We start from the raw sequence: 14,841 nt of genomic DNA, 5'->3' as shown, positions 1-14,841 counted from the left end.
TGATGGGCCGAATTTGGGCAAATGAGTATAAAGATCTGGCCTCATTAGCCGAAGAGACAGAAAGCAACGACTCTTTCAGATTAGTGGAGAGTACAAATGGCACAGTCGCTTTGCAAAAATTGCCTCAGCATAAACGCATAGTCTCTCTGAACCAATGGAATACAGCATTTCATAAATATATCTCAATACTAACAGAAAGCCAACACTTGTTGGTACCATTCCTCATGCAATATATGGAGCATATTCGACGTTTAGCCCAGAGAGCTTGGGACCAGGCAGTCTTTTACTATGACAGAACATTCCGTAAACTTGGCCAGTGCGAGCCATCTTTGAGTTTTGTGAAACTTCATGCTAGTACATACACTGAATCTATTTGTATGGGATTGAGTGATCATCTATCATCCTGACCCTTTCGTTTCAACCAAGCAAACTTCATCTTCCAAACCATGCTTTAATAACAACAAAGGCATCTGTTCCAGGCAACAATGCATCTACCAGCATGCCTGCAAGAAGTGTTTCGGGCCACACCCAAAAAAATTGTGTCCCCTGCCAAAGAATGATACCGCCTCAAAACCATCAAGTCATTCAATCAAAACAGTCACATCTAAAAATGATTCCCACTCCTGGGCTATATCAAATTTCTCAATGGCTCCCACAGCCCCTATTTAAGCCGATAAACTTGCATATTGGTCAACTTGCTATGACAAAAGTGAAATTTTTTTTTTAGATGGTTTACTCATGGCTTCACCATTCCTTACAATGGTTCACGTACTTCTTGTTCTGCAAACAACCTTAAATCTGTACGAGAAAATCCTTTAATTGTATATGATAAAATATCTGATGCAATAGTTAAAGAACATGTGGCTGGACCTTTTCTAAGCCGCATTGTTTACATTTTGCATGTACCGGTAAATGTTTTTTTTGTTAATTTGAGAGACTGACAACCATAAATAATGTCAGAATTATAAAGATTAATGATTTATTTCATCAATTGTTTACATATTTTCTTGTAAACAGGATACAGTTAGCTAGGAAGTTGCATGTAATTTTACTCAATAAACCTTGACAGGTGTTGTTGTTGTTCGCTAATGCATTATGGGTTGTATTAGGGACCACGGACATTTAGGACCAGGCACTGCGGACCAGAATTTTGGTCATTTTGGACCATGATGGGGACACTTCGGACCAGACATTTATTCCTTTTATATATATAATTATTTGTTATTTCAGGATGTATTTACAAGATTTTCTAATAATAAATGCAACAAATATTTGACATTAATTAGAAGCTAGAAGCACATTTGCATAAAATTATCTAAAAATCTCAGACTATATTCGTCCTACAAACCCCTTGTTCACATACGATAAATAAGCAGCACAAAATTATTGTAGACAATACGGTAGTCGCTGACCGAGATAAACTTGTCAAGTGCTCTGGCGGGGAAATTATGATGTAACAGGCATCAGTTTACCTGTGTTGTAAACAACTTGATTTAATGATTTAATCAATACACAATGGAAGGTTGCACTTCTTCTGGGCAAGGCCAGAAAAAGAAAACATACACGAATGCATTCAAAATGAAAGTTGAATGTTACTTGGAAGTTACAACGGTTACTTTTTTTCTGTTTATTTTTTAAATACACTTCGGATATTAAAACTTTCAAGTCTGGTAAGATTTTCTTTTCATTTTTCACCCAGGGGGTGCTGATTAGAAGGGGGGCTATAAATAAAAACAATACCGTATTTAAAGTAAATTTTTACCAAATTAAATCGTGTTCTGGCAGGTAAGAAAGAACAACGACATCCTTGTCAATGCAGTTTTTCACACGTTTTAATTTTGAAGTGCCTAATATTATTATATACGTAATTATATTTTATTTTTTTCCAGATAGTTTACAGCGACCAAGACGCTATACATCAACTAATGAGGAAACTTTTCGTTCTACCACTGTTGCCAGCAGAAGACATCCAAAAAGCCTTTGAGAAGCTGAAGATGAAGACCATGAACAGGACCAACAACAGCCGTCTTGATCAATTCTTCAATTATGTGGAAAATACTTGGGTGAAGCCAGTGAGATGTGGCCAGTTTCAGCGTGGTCAGTCTTCGGGAGAACCATCAGAACCAACAATGATGTGGAGGGCTGGCACGCAAGACTCAACCGACACACTAAGAAGGGAAATCTAGCATTCTATCTGTTAGTGGAACTGTTGTTCAGGGAAGCCAGAGAGATCCCTATTCTGTGTAAACTTGTGAGAGACATTCAAATATTTTGTACATGTGTTTTGTGGTCTATAATTATATAAATGTATACATTCAATGGTTTGTATGTGTTTGTACGATAATATATATATATGATTTTTTTATAAGAATATGTTGTAAATAATCTATTTCACAATGTCTTTTTGTATATACAGTAAAAACTCTGAAAACCGGACCCTCTGAAAACCGGAATCCTCTGAAAACCGGACCATTTTAAAAGTCCCGTATTTTCTCCCTATATGTTCATTGAAAAAAAATCCTCTAAATACCGGAACCTCTGAATTCCGAAAACCGGACGATTTTTTATGGTTTCTAATGCTAAACATGCATTAAAAATCCTCTGAAAACCGGACAGCAATTTAAAGTGTCAACTTTCTGTGTATTTTAATGTTGATCTAAACATAATCTCAACAGGTGACATGTTCAAATACCAGGTTATGGTCATCTCCTTTTATCTATGCAGGTGTGAAAACACTTGTCAGTGTATGTTAATTTCTTATTGTCAATTAAATTATAGCTCTTTCATCATATTTGTGCTTTTCCTCATGTTTTTCAAAAATGTTTTTAATGTGTTATGATTTTTTTTATATAAAAGGTCTAAAAGAGTTCAGAAACTGTTTTTAAAATGATTCCTGTTTTGCTTTAAATTTTGATCATGAAGTTATCTTTGTTTTGATATCATTTATAGGCAAAAATAGTAATACTAAATAAATACCATTAATAACATATTTCAAAGCTAATGAAAAAGATATTATGATATATTTCAGACAATGTGGTGTTTTAATTTCTGATTTTCTGAATTATATTCATGGATTTGCATAATAAAATTACTTAAGACATTTATTGCAAAAAGAACTTAAAATATGACTTAGACAAAAGTGTTGAAAAGTAAATACAAAATGATTGAACAATGTCATTGTTCAAACACATTATAATTATCAATGAATGTATAAAACCTCTGAAAACCGGAATCCTCTGAAAACCGTACTTTTGGTCAAGTCCGCACAGGGTCCGGTTTTCAGAGTTTTTACTGTACTTTATTATAAAATAATTGTTTGCAAACGTGTGTCACTTAAACATTGCCTGTTTGTTTTTTAATTTTCTTCATTTATAGTGCAAAATATATAAAATCTAAATCGGGATAGGACTGGTGTAAAATCGTTCCATGGTGTCTTATATATCGATGGTCTCACTATAAAATGCCGAAAGTACAAAAAGTAAACTTTTCAGGGGAAGCAAAAAACTGATTTTCATGATAAATCAGAAAAATACAAACAATTTTTTGTTGCTAATTAACATCTTATATAGTATCTTTTCAATGTATGATCTCAATGTAAAAGTAATATCTTCTGTTTTGGCAAAAAAAGCAGCTATTTTATAAAATATGACGGCATGGACCTGTTACCATATTTTATTCTCCTGTATTAAGACAAATTATTACCCTTATTTCATTGTGCCATTTGTAAACACATTTCCTGAATGTGCAAAAACTTTATTGCGTTTATAGGCCCAAAGAGGTAAAATAATTAAAATAAAATACTGTATTAAATGTTTGAATTATACAAGATTGTCATATGCGACTTGATATATATCGTTTAGTTCAGTTTTATCGAACTCCTCATGTGTACTTCGAGCAAAACAGGCATACGCTGAAGCATTAAAAGCTGGAATTTCATTTGCAGAAACAGAAGCGAAAATAAAGAGAGAAGCTGCACTACTGGAAGAGAAAGAACGTGTAATTGCGGCTGAAACAGCAAGAAAGAAAATAGAACTACAAACCCAACTAGAACTTTTTAAGGAAAGAAAGAATATCGCTGAAGCAGAGGCAGAGATTGAGGCGCTTGGATTGTTAGTCGGGTCAGAACAAAATTCGATAAGTGGAATGCCTAAAACCAATGCATTATGTGTGTACAACGAGCAGCAGTTTGTTTCTCAACACGGCTCAGCAAATATTATAAGAGTGGGGATCAAATAATTAAAATCAACATGAATGAATAAAGATTATGACCGAGTTGGACTCCTGGAAAAACAGCAACAACAAAGATTGCACCACAAATTATGGCAGACAATATTTCAAAAGCTCTACCATTTTCCCATGAAGTACGGTATGTGGGGTTCAAATAAACAGAAAACACCTTTATGTTTCAAAAACTACCATTTTCTTGTGAATTACAGTCTGTGGGGTTCACATAAACAGAAAACACCTTTATGTTTCAAAAACTACCATTTTCTTGTGAATTACAGTATGTGGGGGTCACATAAACAGAAAATACCTTTACTTAACAACAATAAGGTAATCTGTCCTCACTGCCAGAAGAAATAAAAGAGACAAAATAACTTCAAACACCACTTGCAGCAGCACCCAGAAAACATTTGGTCAAACACTGAAAGCAATAGGTAACATCAAATATACTAATTTTAGTTGTCCAGGTCTTAAAGGCCATGATTTTATCTTGTTTTCTCTCGCCTATGTAATTTCAAAGTGACAAATTTAAGTGGTAAAATTTGAAATAGCATGTGAACTTTTTTCTTCTTCATCTTATATGCTGAATTCTAACACGACCCGCATTTTTCCCTATTGAACATAGAAGAACCGAAAGTGTGTGTTATTATGCAATAAAATCACTGTTTGACGTTCTATATTTAGACATGTGACGTAATCATTATACACGTGACGTAACCACTAAAAATGTGACGCGCTGACAATAAGTACGGAAACAAATCAGACGCAATTTAGCTAATTAACATGTACGGCAGCATTTATTTGTTGATGTCGTGTTAGAATCGAAATAATATATCCAAATCGATGATTTTATTGCTTGATAACATCACTGTTTGTCGTTCGGATGCGCATCATTATATCACTCGGGCTACGCCCTCGTGATATAATTCCCCGCATCCGAACTCCAAACAGTGATGTTATTGAGCAATAAAATCACAGTTTGTGATATATTATTTCTTAATTAACACACTCTAAACTGTCTCACGGTATGTTATTTTAAGATACGGTTGATCACACCGTTTGGGTGAAGAAATTACATGATTGCCATGTATAAACAAACATACATTAAAATCTATGCTTTATTTAGTGTAACATATAAATTATCATTTATTTTAAATAAATACATTTATGGATGTGACATATTATTGTATTCAAGAAATATAGTGGTGTTAGCCTACAGTCTGGTATTGCAATAGCAAACGGGTGTTAACCTGCTGTCTGGATAGAATCTTATCGGACAGTTTTTAGTTAGTACATTAACATCAATTAGCAGCCATTTTGTATTAACAAAAAGATAAGAAAAAGAAATTGTTAAAAACACAGAGATAACGGGTTAATGTTTTGTTGTACTTGCAAGTGTCTCATCTGCTCATTGCTGATCGACGAAATTCAACATTTAAGTAACGCTGAAATACTGACTATATATTGTTTAAAAGATGTGTATGTTGGTATTAGGTACATCTCATATCAACAGACTTCAAAATTATTTAGTTTGACAACACAATGCAAATAATTTATTTAATCTGAACAATTATCCGCCGATTAATTTGCATGGAATATCGGGTGGATGTGTCAACAACTGAGTCCATGTTACTCGCTGGGAAAGGAGCATTGCTACATTCAGGCCAAAAGTGTTGGTGTTACATTTTGGAGGAAACAATTTAGATTCACGAAGAGATGTCTGTGATAAATTTCGCTGAAGGTAGTGAATTTGGCAATCACATGGCATGCACGATATAATGTTCAATTTGTGGTGATCCTTGTCACATCTCTTCGATCGATTATTTAACACGTACTTTGGTCCAAGTAAACAAGATGTTAAAAGACGAATGTCGTCACTGTGACATTTTGTACTGGAAGATATCTGGGGTGAAATATCCAACTCAGCCTATTTTCTGTGATGGTGTACATTTTAATGATGACGGAATGCTGCGTTACTACCGTAGTTTACGTGGTGCAATTATCTACGCTAGTAAATAATTGATGTAAACATAGTGAAATGTTATTGTGTGAATAGCATCAACTTTGTGATATGTGACTGATGTTTTTGTTTTTAGAACTATTGAGTCTACATGTACATCCTTGTTTAATTATGTTAACATGCTCAAATGGTTCAAATAACATAGATTTTTTACAATTACAACATGCTATAAAACTTTCATCACAAATGCATGTTTTTCTTACATGCTGAGAATCATGTTGACAGTTAATGAGTTATCTGTTTATTTTGTTTTAGAATTTATTAAGTTATGATTTAAATATGTTAGTGTTTTGGCGTTAGTATTTTTATTTATTCATGCATTTATTGGTTTATTTAACAACTGAAATATGTTAGTATTTCAGTGTTAGTATTTTATGTTATTCATGCATTTCTTTGGTTTAATTAATAACAAATGAAATAACAACTTTGCCAGTGTGAGCCATCTTTAAGTTTTGCGGAACTTCATGCTAGTACATACACTGAATCTATTTGTATGGGATTGAGTGATCGTCTATCATAACGGCCCTTTCTTTCCACTAAGCAAATTTTTTTATTTGCAGCTATCACCTGGAAACATGAGGCTGTTTTACTTCTTATTTCTTTGTATGGTGAAAACAAAGAGAAATTCACAATGTTACAAACAGAAAGATGTCTGGAAAATTATTTCTGCAAATATGTTAAGACATAGGGGAGTTAATTCGGGAAAAAAATCAACAGTTTTTACATTTGTATTTCTAAAGAGAAAGATTCTTTTAGGAAAATTAATCTTTTTTAGCAATTGGAACAGTGTAATTAAGGAAGATATCACTGTAATATATTTCATAGCTAGATAAAATCTTTTATGTCATTGTGGCTACTTTTCTTTTCTTAAACACAAGTTATCAGTTCGGTAATTAAACACCACTTTTGCTTTTCTGTTAATTTATTATGTAGTTTAATAGCCAATCAGAAAGTGTTCTTCTTACACATGATCATTATCCACCAATCAACGTCCAGCTTCCTCATAACAAAGAAATTGTTCAGAATGTTCTTGCTTGTTTCATATTGCTAGACATATTCCTGCTTAATATGAGAAATTTTTCATTTGTTTTCCATTTGGATGTATACGGTAAACGTTTACACAGTTACTACTGTTTTAAATTAACTTGGGATCACTGCATCACGGATATGATAAAGTTCTTAATTTTGGTGCTTTGCGGCCTGGTTACGTAAAATTTTGGAAACAAAATGTCGTCAACTATACAGATTATTTGACATTCATTTGTGACTTGTTTCAAGTGATTCATTAGAGACAAAGCTAGTTTCAAATTTAATTTGAATAAATGTCATGTTACCCTCTTATCCAATCCAATATTCCTGCTATTCGGGGGCACATGTACACACTCTACAGGACAATTTAACGGACGTTGCAGATTTTTATCCCGATATAGCAGTGATAATTATAGGCACAAACGATCTTTATTCAGTGGACACAGATCTGATTTCTGTAACAATGAACATAGTGGATCTGGTTGATAGGTTGCTTTTCATGGAAAATGTGCAAATTGAACAAGCCTTTGTTATTGCAATTTTCTTCTTCAGTACAGGTCAAGGCTTGGATGTTCAATTTTAGTTTGACAAAGTTTTGATAATTTTTGTCGAACAATTAATCTTTTACACTCTGTTAAACATATGATGGGTTTCATTTATGCTATATTCATGTTTTTCAGATGAATCAACATAAGCGCTCCGCTACAGTGAGTGCTTGTACTATGCCTTGTTGCATGCCTCAAACAACAGCAATGAAGAAAGCAAAGAAGGGGAAAACACACCAAACAAAACTTGGTAAATCAAACCGGAGCCTTGATAATGGTGGTATTAAAGAATCTTCTGCTCAAAAGAAAATATCATCAGGATAAACAATTCCAACTACATCCCTCTCTCACAAGCCAAGCACAACACACATTGATGTGGAAGAAAGTTCGGAAAGTGAAATTGACTCAGTTTCAAACCAGAGTCCAGCTGCGATTGCTTCATTGGATTCGGAGAGTGATTACATGAATCCAATGGCAGATGTAACAAACAATCACTCCTGCTTGGTGACAGGTACACACAGCGTTAGGTTTTTGGAACCAGTCTGAACACCAATTTCTTATTCTGTTCCTAAGTCAATTGCCAAAAAGATCAAACACAAGAAATTTATAGACTTTGCACATCTCCTACCTCAGACAACAGGTTACCAAACTCCCAGTTTTGCACTTACTTATAATAAACTCTAAAGATCAACTAAGTTTAGCGCCCTCCAATAAATCGAAGAAAATCTATAACATTGATACATGGACTACTGCCTTTTTAAGGTTTGTAGCAATCTACTCTGGTTACTACCCATACGAAACTCCTCAACTAATGAAATATGGGGAAATAGTTAGGGATCTAGCACATCGTCGTCAAGGCATGGCCTGGTCGTTCTAAGACAGCCAATTTCAGATGTCCAGGGATCATGCCATTATCCCCTTGGATACATTACACACAGGATTCTGGGTTATGGCTACTACTCAACCAACCAGATAAAGATCACCAACAACAACGAGAAGAGTGGGAGAGGAAGAAGTACATGTAGTACTATGATGCAATGGAAGAACTTCTGGCTGGGGATCCAGCAATTAGACCAATAAAAGTTGTTGTGTCTAGTACTGCAACACCTGCTGCAGAGTCCACATCAACAGGTTTGTTTTGATAACTTTATTTGCCCAACAACTATGAGTCCAAGAAATCTTCATGCATTATTCTAACATGTCTGCATCACTGTGTTACATACTATTAAACAAAGAGGGCCTGTCAACACTTCGTTATTCAATACATAATATATCACAGTTGGTGCTAGTAGTGATACATATGGCCGCTACCATTTAACTGTGTGTAAAATAATGAATGAAAGTCCATGTACATGTAGCGGTGCGGAAATTTAGTGGTGTATTCTGACTATTTGGTGGTGTTCCACCGTATCACAAAAATATATATAAACAGCTGATCTTACGTAGCGCTTCATTCTCTTTCCGGTTAGGCTGTCAGATAGATCTATGGTAGGTAGGAATTTTGTATTCATATCTAGCCATCCTTCTAAAAAGTCAAATGTATTTAGTTTGATTTTGGTTGAGTATTTGGTCTCACGTTATTATTTTAATTGTATTGAGATTATTTACATCGATATTAGGGCTGTTAGAATAACTACTGTTACTCTGTCTAATTTGCATGTACACTTTTATTTTTCACAATATAGGAATGAGAGAGAGACGCACATGCCAAGATTATAATGTTATATGTCGATAGGAGCTTATCCTTTGTAAGTGTTGACTTGAATTATTATTATTTATTAAACTAAACTTTGTAACATATTTGTTTAGAATTAATAAGTTGACAAGATGCTGTTTCAGCTATCTATTGATATTGTTTGAACCATTGATATTGTTTGAACCATTGATATTGTTTGAACCATTGTGTGAACTGTTGAAAATGAGAAATGTTGTAATGCTGTATTAATAATTATTTTTGTAATGAGTTGATGCTTTTTATTAATAAATTCTTCTTGGTTTCGGCACGTTTTTATAGACTAGGTCATAAAGAATTGAAAGAAAGCTATTACACGTCAAATTTATATGTAGAAAAGAAAACTGTATAAATCAAGATGAAGCTGAAACCATTGTAGTTGTTATTCATCCATCCGTATCCATCTCACACAAGAAACCCCCCTGTAACATACATAAGTGTAGTACATAAATGATGTCAATCTGTGAAATATCTGTTGCACATAAGAATCGACACATATTCCTGTTGACGCTATCTTAAATGTCAGGGGCAGTAATCACTGGATGGTTGTTCAAGAAATAAATTCAATGTAGGCTAGATATAGATTTATTACAATGAACCATTTAAAATGTTCTTGATATATGAAGGAGTACTTTGGATATCATTCAGGTGATTAGGTTTAATCGATCATTCTTATGCCTAGTGAGTAAATTCCTACAGAATGATTAATTTGTCCATATAGTCACTGGTAGAAAACAAGTGAGTTGTGTATCTTTCACATTTGACATTATTGTTGAACTTGGTTTCAGCATATAATAACAGTACATGATGCCAGAGTATATAGGAATAGCCAATTTCTGAGGTAATAGAAAGGCTAGGGGAAAATTATCATGTTCTTGTTGATTCATGTATATCCCCTTTCAGTCAGTATGCTGGTGCCTTATCGAGATTATAAATAGACATTTGGACATAGTTCAAAAGAAATTTAAGAAAGTGCATTCCTCTACAAGAGTAGATGTGGAAAGACCCATTGGATTATTAAAATGCAAGTTCAGAAGATTAAAGTCTTTAGACATGCATCTGCAGGAAGAAATTCCTGAAGTTATCACAGCTTGCTGTGTAGTTCATAACGTGATTTTAGATTGTGAATGGTAGAAGAGGAGATTTCGTTAGATGATGCAGTAGATAATAGTTCATCAGATCAAGACAATCAAATAAGACAAACAAGTAGCCATGGGGAAACAAAACAGAGAAAGATAGGCAACTTGTTGTAGACATTTGTAGAAAATACTTGAAGGATCATTTTAAATATAAAAAAATTTACATATAAACTTAACAGATATAGGCAACTCAATAGTCACTTATTTAATTAAAGCAGCTTATGTATAAGAGTTATCATAATTAATTGTAGTTGTTTATAACGTGTTATCAATATAATATATTTTTAAATAAAAGCAGACAAGTTAACGCATACGTATTTCATAGTAGCTTGGGTGGAAGTTTAATAAAATATTATGTTATATTTACAATGCTTTATTACTATGTAATACCTCCAAAGTTGACAAAACAATTAAATTATGAAATTGATCATTATTCTTTACCTGCTCAACTGTTTTCTACATGTTTTAATGACATTAAAACTTGCATTTTAAAATTTTCAAGATGATTTTCCTTCAACCCTTTAAAACTATAATCTTATAGCGCTTTCAGAACCCCTTTCAATATCCCCAGACTTTTTCCAATTTTACCAATGAGTTTGTCTAGAAAATCGCATGCATTTTTAGTGTAGCTAGTGATGACAACGATATTTTCGAATCATTTCTAGATGACAACGATATGGTTCCATATTATTAGTTGTTGGTGTGAGTTGCCTCCCTTTAGAAACGTGCTTCGTTTTTTGGCACTGTTTTCTTGCCATCATATTTCGTAAATCCATAGGAGCGTTATAGAGCCCAAAAGAGGTATATTAATTAGTATATCTTCAAGTTTTTACTTTGATACTTTAATGTGTGTTGTCATTTATTTCATATTTACTATACGTAGGAAAATATACAGTCAAATTGTAGTATGTAATAAGTTTTCGCGATAAGTGTTAATCTTTTCTGATCTGGATATTTTATCTAAGAGTTGAAATCAACTAAATAAGTATGCCATTTTTACATGTATGTTGTTTGCTAGTGATCGAATATGTGTGTAATGTTTGTATTTGCAGTTCGACGGAGACGTCGGAGATCTTGAACGCAAAATAAAATCTCAACGAACAAACGTCTTCTGTCTACTCTAGGGCCCAAACAAGCCACATTTACAGTCGAACTCTTGGTCAACTCAACGTTTGGATGTTGACAATGATGGTCGTCACCATGCAAAGACAGCGATAACGATAGTCTTTACGAAATTATCAGATTATTCAATGAGTAACAGTAAACTGTTGAAGTCAATTGAACTCTTGAGTAGTTCATCCAAACCAGATTCTTTAACTTGGAAACCTGTGGTACTTGCTGATAGCAAAGGCAAATATATTGAAAGTTCAGTTCAAAGGTCATCAAGGCCAGAAAATCTAATTTTATGGGTTTGTAAAGCTGGTTGGAAATCATCTGATGTTGCTAAATGGATTGAACAAAATCTTGAAACTCTATTAAAAACTCACCAATTTATTAGTTTGTATGTGTGGATCGGCACCTGCGATTTGACAGTAAAAGGTAAAAAATATATCCAACTGCGACGTAATTCTACAGAAGCATTAGAACAAAATTTACAAAAAATTAAGAACCTCATCACAAACTCTAATGTAAAACTAACATTTTTTCATATCCCGTATTATTCCATTCGACTCTGGAACGAAACAAAAGGACATGAAAATCCTTCATCTTATAAAGAGAGCGATGACCAACTTACATCACTCATCGACACTGCAAATGGTTTTATAGATAAATTGAATTTGGAACAGAATACTTCATCTCCCAAGTTCAACGAAGACTTACGAAGAAGCCGGAAGTCAAAGGGACGAAAGGCTCGTTACTCTACAAATTACAGTCTACTTCTTGATGGAATTCATCCAAAGAAAACTTTGGCAACACTTTGGCTATTGTCAATGAAGAAGAAAATATTCAAAGACTGTGCTTAAATGATTATATGACTTTTGATGTAGGCAGGGAATGTCCAGCCACATCACTGCAAAAAAAACAATTGTATCTGTATTTGTATCAACATATTGCTTGCGTTGTTTGCAATTTGATCGAGTCTCATAATATTATGAAATCTTAGGTTGACTTTGATGTAGGCAGGGAATGCCCAGTCGCATCACATTGAATTAGCTTCACATTGAATGCCTTTCAATAGTAGTGTGTACTAATTTTTTATTTTTTTTATGTATAACTTAGTAGGTGAAAGTATCTTAACATACGTTTAAGGATTAAATTTTAGGTAACTTAAATTCATTTAAGTAAGCTACAATCTTTTAGGTTTTTTTTTCTTTTCTTTTTTCACCTGATGCATTTCTTACTGTTTTTAGCCTTTTTAGGTCATCCGCAGTTTTATTACATAAAAGGGCGACAACTTTAACATTTAAGAAATTGCCTTTGTACATCATGAAATAGTTAAATAACTTGAAATCAATTGTACATATACATGCAACTGTACTGTTAGTTCTAAAGGAGCTCTCAGTACCTTGTGATCATTTTTTGTTCGTTACCTTTGTATCGTTTCTTACACTCCTCCCTAAGATAGGCAAAATGGATGAATGTTCGGGGAATGATAAGGTGGAAGAGTCTATTGAGATTTCTGAAAAACGTGACAGAATTCCTACTGAGAAGGGTCTTGCGTGGAAAACTGATATTTACGTACGCGACATTAGGTCTTTGATATCACGCTGGCATCGTTGTTCTCAACAGTTAAATATACATTTATCAGACACAGAAGATTCAAAACTCATAGTAAAGGAACGCGACAATTTAGTCAATATAATGAATGAGTTAAGCAATAAGTATACAGAATTAAGTGAGTTACCACAATGTGATGAGTTAGATAATATTAGGCTAAGATATGAGTCAATTGAGGCGGACCATAGTAAGCTTTTGGCCAATACCTCTGAAATTCTTCGTGAGTTGAAGGTGGCAAGTGTGGAATTTCGTTCTTGTTCTTCTTCTAATTCAAAACATTCACACAAAAGCAAAGGTTCTGAAAGTTCTTCACACCACTCATTACTATCAAACAAATCTTACCTTGCAGCTAAAACTGCTGAGTTAAAGGTCAAACTCAAATACCTTGATGTTGAATCCAAAGCCAAGTTGGAATTTGATCGTGTTAAAGCCTTGAAGGGGTTGGAACTAGCCCAGGCAAATATGGAGGCTATAGACGCTGACGTCATTGATTTTGAGGAGCCATCCCGGTCTGAAGCAAAACCAACATTGCCTTCAGTCGACCGAGACAGTTATACGAAAGACTACGTTCTCGCACACACTGCTGTTAAAGATGAAAGACTTGAATCATCTCAAACCAATCATCCTATTGAACCTTCCATTAAGGTAGAAAATCAGGACCAGCCAGTCTTAGGTCTTCCTCGCAGACTTTCTAATTCTACTATCTCTAGTTCAAATCTGAATCCTTCTGTAAGTGAATTCTATCCCAAACCTGTACATACACATTGTGAGGGACCAGCATTTTCAACTTCCTGTACCACGTCTCATCCTACAGGCCCATTTTGTTCTCACAGAGAAACTTACTCTTCACAAGGTTTACCAGTTAATGCACCGGTGCCTAGTTTTAACGCTGAACAAGGAATCATTGAGCTTGCTAAATCGCTTGCCGAACAAGTTAGTCTAACTAGGTTGCCTCCCCCTGAACCCACAGTATAATATTAGTATTATTATAATTAGTATGAATTAATTTTAGTTTGATTATGTAAGTCTTGTGTACAAGACTTCGTCCGTGACTTCTGGTGAGATTCAACATGGCAGTGTCCAGTTCGCAGAAAATACAGATTTTTGGACACTCTTTCGTACGGCGTTGTAACGATTTATTATGGACTCAGAATCACACTACTTTCATCTTAATTTGGATGGGTCTCCCCTTATACACTTAACGGCTTTTCTAACTCCACATTTTCATCTTTTATTATCTTTTTTATTAAGAGTATTAATTTGATCAATTTTTGTCTACCGTCATTAAACGGGTTGATAATATTTTGGCATGTATAAAATTGAGCGTAAACCAGTTCAAACTATCTGTTACGAGATGCACGTGCATTCCGTGCATTTTGTATCTTGTCATTTATACAAAAATTGTACACCTACAAAATTGATAAGAATTTCATG

At 34.1% G+C, this 14,841-nt stretch overlaps 2 protein-coding genes across 2 annotated transcripts; both read left to right on the top strand.

Moving 5' to 3' along the window:
* Nucleotides 1–402: 402 nt before the first annotated feature.
* LOC132724185 (uncharacterized) lies at nt 403–2,408 on the top strand. Its single transcript, XM_060709001.1, has 2 exons — nt 403–1,670; nt 1,890–2,408. Exons 1-2 carry the CDS (start codon nt 1,590–1,592, stop codon nt 2,184–2,186), a joined length of 378 nt encoding a protein of 125 aa, XP_060564984.1. The 5' UTR covers nt 403–1,589; the 3' UTR covers nt 2,187–2,408.
* A 2,818-nt stretch (nt 2,409–5,226) lies between these two features.
* On the top strand, nt 5,227–14,831 carry LOC132724183 (uncharacterized). The gene is made up of 2 exons (XM_060709000.1): nt 5,227–11,490; nt 11,742–14,831. Exon 2 carries the CDS (start codon nt 13,261–13,263, stop codon nt 14,380–14,382), a length of 1,122 nt encoding a protein of 373 aa, XP_060564983.1. The 5' UTR covers nt 5,227–11,490; nt 11,742–13,260; the 3' UTR covers nt 14,383–14,831.
* The last annotated feature ends 10 nt before the right edge of the window (nt 14,832–14,841 follow it).

The sequence above is a fragment of the Ruditapes philippinarum genome, unplaced genomic scaffold, assembly GCF_026571515.1.
Source record: "Ruditapes philippinarum isolate M1 unplaced genomic scaffold, ASM2657151v2 ctg14318_1_1_1_1, whole genome shotgun sequence".
In the NCBI taxonomy this organism is placed as follows: domain Eukaryota; kingdom Metazoa; phylum Mollusca; class Bivalvia; order Venerida; family Veneridae; genus Ruditapes; species Ruditapes philippinarum.
This window is presented reverse-complemented; position numbering and strand designations above follow the sequence as displayed.

What these genes read in the sequence shown, in the direction of transcription:
- LOC132724185 (XM_060709001.1), top strand. Translation starts at nt 1,590, where the DNA reads ATGTTACTTGGAAGTTACAACGGTTACTTTTTTTCTGTTTATTTTTTA. An exon ending in TATTAAAACTTTCAAGTCTG is followed by an intron (nt 1,671 to 1,889) that starts GTAAGATTTTCT and finishes ATTTTTTTCCAG; the next exon opens with ATAGTTTACAGCGACCAAGA.
- LOC132724183 (XM_060709000.1), top strand. Translation starts at nt 13,261, where the DNA reads ATGGATGAATGTTCGGGGAATGATAAGGTGGAAGAGTCTATTGAGATT.